At 46.0% G+C, this 4,147-nt stretch overlaps 1 protein-coding gene across 1 annotated transcript; it reads right to left on the reverse strand.

The window, feature by feature from the left end:
* Positions 1-276: 276 nt before the first annotated feature.
* Positions 277-3,467, reverse strand: LOC134998858 (E3 ubiquitin/ISG15 ligase TRIM25-like). The gene has a single exon (XM_063951388.1). It carries the CDS (start codon positions 3,373-3,375, stop codon positions 1,594-1,596), a length of 1,782 nt encoding a protein of 593 aa, XP_063807458.1. The 5' UTR covers positions 3,376-3,467; the 3' UTR covers positions 277-1,593.
* Between the last annotated feature and the right edge of the window lie 680 nt (positions 3,468-4,147).

Below are 4,147 nucleotides of genomic sequence, written 5' to 3' on the forward strand. Positions count from 1 at the left end.
GCCCGAGAGGAGTGAGAGGAAGCCGCATGCACAGCGTGGATCCCTCCTGCCCCGGCAACGTGTAGAGCGGTGCAGAGCTCCGGCCGGGGGGCCCCTTAAGACAGGGGGGCCTGGGGTACTGACACCCTGGGCACCCCACTTAATCCAGCTCTGCTTCACATGTCTGTTCATATGTCCTGGTCAGCTCCCCCCTGCACATTCTAGACTATTTATACTGTAAATGGAAATAATAAAATACACTTATTTTGGGAAAAACAAATAGAATTGCGCTGCGCATCAGTATAAGCAATTTTTATTTTGTTAAACATCAAATGTGGCAATCAGATTACAGGTATCCCAGATATGTATCCCAGCATTTTAGGTAGAAGAACTGGCATAATCACTAACCCTAATGTAGAAATGATTATAACAAGTGTATTATAGCAACTTGCTCATTTTCTATATCCATCACCCTGTATTACAAGCACTTTTATAATAGAAACAAAAATAATTATACTTTGTGATTATGACAAATATGAAGTAAATAAAACTAAGTAATGCATCATGCTGGGTGTTGTAGTCCCACCCATTCCGTTTTATTAAAGAAAAATAGTTTTGGACGGCAGTTCCCAGTAGCAGAAGCTTTGCAGGGAGATAAACAGTATTAAACCTTGGATGCCCATAGCAACCAATCCGCTTCCAGCTATCATTAATTTAGCACAGCCAATAAAATGACAGAAGCTGGTTGGTTGCTATGGGCAACTTCTCCACTTTATCTCTCTCGAAAGTTTGATTTTTTTTCTCCTCCCTAAAAGACAACACCCCATTCACCCATTGCAGAGATCCAGCCACTGGGTGCCGCTGTGTAGCACTGACTGCAGTAACAGGGAATACACCGGTTGACTGACAGTTACTGCAGCCAATCACAGCTATCAGAACAAAGAATTAATTGACAAATACCAAATGTATATTGAAAGTGTGTAACACACCAGCCTAATTCAGACCTGATTGCTCTTCTGTGAATTTGCAGAGGTTTGCGATCAGATAGCCGCCGCCCAGATTGAGTGAAAATCCACCCCGTGCAAGTCTGCGTACGCCGTGTGAAATTCTCTGCGAACGCCGGTCAGCTGCAAATCCGTTCGCAACTCACTCACCATCTAATGATTTTTCCAGTCTGTGCATAGCCCAGGACCTACTCCTACAGTGCGATATAAACAGGCTGATCGGGCGGAGCTGACGTCACACACCCTCCCTGAAAACACTTGGGAACGCCGGCGTTTTACCTGACACTCCCCCAAAAAACGGCCATTTACCACCCACAAACTCCCACTTCCTGTCATCAACTTACGTACGCCTAGTGATCAAAAAAATGCAGGATTTTTTGGCAATTTGGCCTCGCACCTGCGCAGTACGATCCGTATGCATGCGCAGTCACTCGATAATCGTCTGCCTTGCGAATTCACACAGCAGCGATCAGGTCTGAATTAGGTCCCACATCCAGGCACACGGGACATCTAGTTATTCTACAGCTAAGGCGCTCAGCTGTAGCTCCACCCACTGCTTCATTCTATATGTTTCACCAATCAGATGTGCCTCGGGGTGGGTTTCTTGTGATCATTTCTCACAACTCCTGACATTCCCAGATATGCGTTGACAATCTTTCCCTACACATAATGCAACATGAAGGGGCTCGGTGAAGGTGGCAGAGAAGGTGTGTAAGCGCCTTATTGGAACCAGAGCATAAAAGGACATCTGTCCAGCCTCATAGTCCAGATATATCCCCACATTATTACAGGAAATATTGCCGTGTAACCGGATCCGTTTCCCGTCATGTATCAGTGAATACTGGTCACACAACCCCTTACACAAAGCCCAGGACTTGTCATTATACCCAATGTGTGACTGCTCTCCTGTCCTGTCTATACTGGGATAGCTCATCCCTACACTCCACCACCCTAAATGACTGACAGTCATATCCAGGTAATGACGCCCTGAGGAAAAGCTGCTGGTGCTTAGCACCTGGTTATAATGCTGAAATCTCTCTGGTGTTTCTGGACGATTCAGGCTTTTATCTGACCATCTTGCAGTGTCATTCACTTCACGTGGATACCAATCTTGTGTCAAACATATATAATTACTAGCTGTGTTTTTATCCAGTAGTATACTTGTACCTTGGTGCACATAGAGCCCTATTTTTATACCAGCTATAATATCAGATTCGGCATGTCCCACTGGGGTTACACCCAGTGCCTTTTCTGTAGGGTCTGGAGCATTATTTCCTTTCCTTACACCTGTGATTACATAAGATTCTGTATTACCCACTGGGTTTACCTCCTGCACTCTGTCAGTAGATTCCTGCACATAGATTCCTTTATTTATACTGGTTATTATATCATATAATGTGTGTAATGTCTCTGAGACATGTCCCACATCCAGATCTCCTTCACCATGGATCTGATTATCATGTCTCTCTCTGTCCCCAGCATCACACCAATCACCTGTGTCTGGTTCCCGCAAGACAGTCACTGGGTCAGACACGTTACACAGCTCCTCAATGTGACGCATCTTCCTGGACAGCTCGTCCTTCTTTATTTCCAGCTGCTGGATCAGATCAGAGACTGAGAGTGAAACACGCTGTTCCTGCTTGGAGATCTCACTCAGGACTCTCTTTTCCAGGTCTTTCAGCTGTCTCCCGAGGTCTCTAAACAGGGCAGTGACTGTCTCTGTTACACCAGCAGCTTTTTTCTGATCACCTCTCCTGCTCTCCTCCAGGCTCTGGACTCTTTTCTCTGCCTCCTCTCTCTTTATTGTCAGTTTCTGCAGAACATTTCTCAGTTTCTTCTTCTTCTTCTTCTCTGAGGCCACATCCAGCAACTCCACCTGGTGTCCCCGGTGTTCTCCAGCCAAACTGCAGGACACACAGATACAGGCAGCGTCCTCAGTGCAGTAATACTCCAGGATCTTCTTATGGACAGAGCATTTCCTGTTCCCCAGGGCAGTGGTGGGATCACATAAGACGTGTTCTGCTGACTTGCTGTGTACTCTCAGGTGTTTATCACACAGAGAAGCCTCACACATCAGACAGGATTTAGCAGCAGGTACAGGAGAGTCCACACAGTAAGTGCAGTAGATCCCAGTCTCCTCCTGATCTGGCTGAGTAGACAGGAAACTCCTCACTATGTTACACAGTGTTATGTTCTGTATCAGTGCAGGACGCTTCTGATACTCTGATCTGCAGTCAGGACAGGAATAAACTCCAGACCCCTCCTGTGCATCCAGCACTTGATCAATACAGACCCGGCAGAAGTTGTGTCCACATCTCAGAGTTACAGGGTCTGTAAAAATGCTCAGGCAGATGGAACAGTCCAGCTCCTTTCTCAGATCAGCAGACGCCATCGCTGGCAGCAGAAGAGAGGAGTGAAACTGAAAGTATCTGAGAATCAGGAACCACAGAGGGTGGGGCTGACGTTGCTCTCAGATTACAGCTGTGGGCTCAGTTATAGTAAGCACACAGCCCTACACGGGTGCAGTATGTTAGATAGAATAGACTTAGGTCGACCCGCTATTGGTCAACAGTAAGTAGGTCGACATGGTTTCTAGGTCGACAGGAACTCTAGGTCGACATGTACTATGTCGACATGAGTTTTTAAACATTTTTTTGGTGTTGTTTTCTTCGTAGAGTGACCGTGAACCCCAATTAGTGCACCGTGTCCCCTCGCATGACTCGCTTTGCTTGCCATGCTTCGGGCAAGGTGCCTTGCTCCGCTGTCGCTGCGCTCAGCACAGGTTACCGTTCCCAATTGTAGTCCACGTGGATCGTAAAGTATGAAAAAGTTCAAAAAAATGTAAAAATAAATAAATATGTGAAACACTCACGTCGACCTTTTGACAATTTGCAATTTTTAATAAAAAAAAAGTCACATCTCTCGACTTACATACAGAGATAAAAATCTGCAAACTGCGAGTTGAGACTCCCTCGATTGGCTGTAGCTGCCTCCTCTTGTCGTACCGGCCTGAAATGAGAATGGATTGCGACTGCAGGTGTGGCTTCACTTTCATGTCTAGCACCTGACGGGTTAATGACCATTACTTTGGAACTTAGGTCCTAATTCAAGGTTGATTGCAAAACAAAATTTTCCTCTAATGGGGAAAACCATGTGCACTGCAG

Source organism: Pseudophryne corroboree, chromosome 2 (assembly GCF_028390025.1).
Source record: "Pseudophryne corroboree isolate aPseCor3 chromosome 2, aPseCor3.hap2, whole genome shotgun sequence".
Taxonomy (NCBI): Eukaryota; Metazoa; Chordata; class Amphibia; order Anura; family Myobatrachidae; genus Pseudophryne; species Pseudophryne corroboree.

Bases quoted from the DNA above. Each gene is read 5' to 3' on its own strand.
- LOC134998858 (XM_063951388.1), bottom strand. From the start codon at position 3,375: ATGGCGTCTGCTGATCTGAGAAAGGAGCTGGACTGTTCCATCTGCCTG.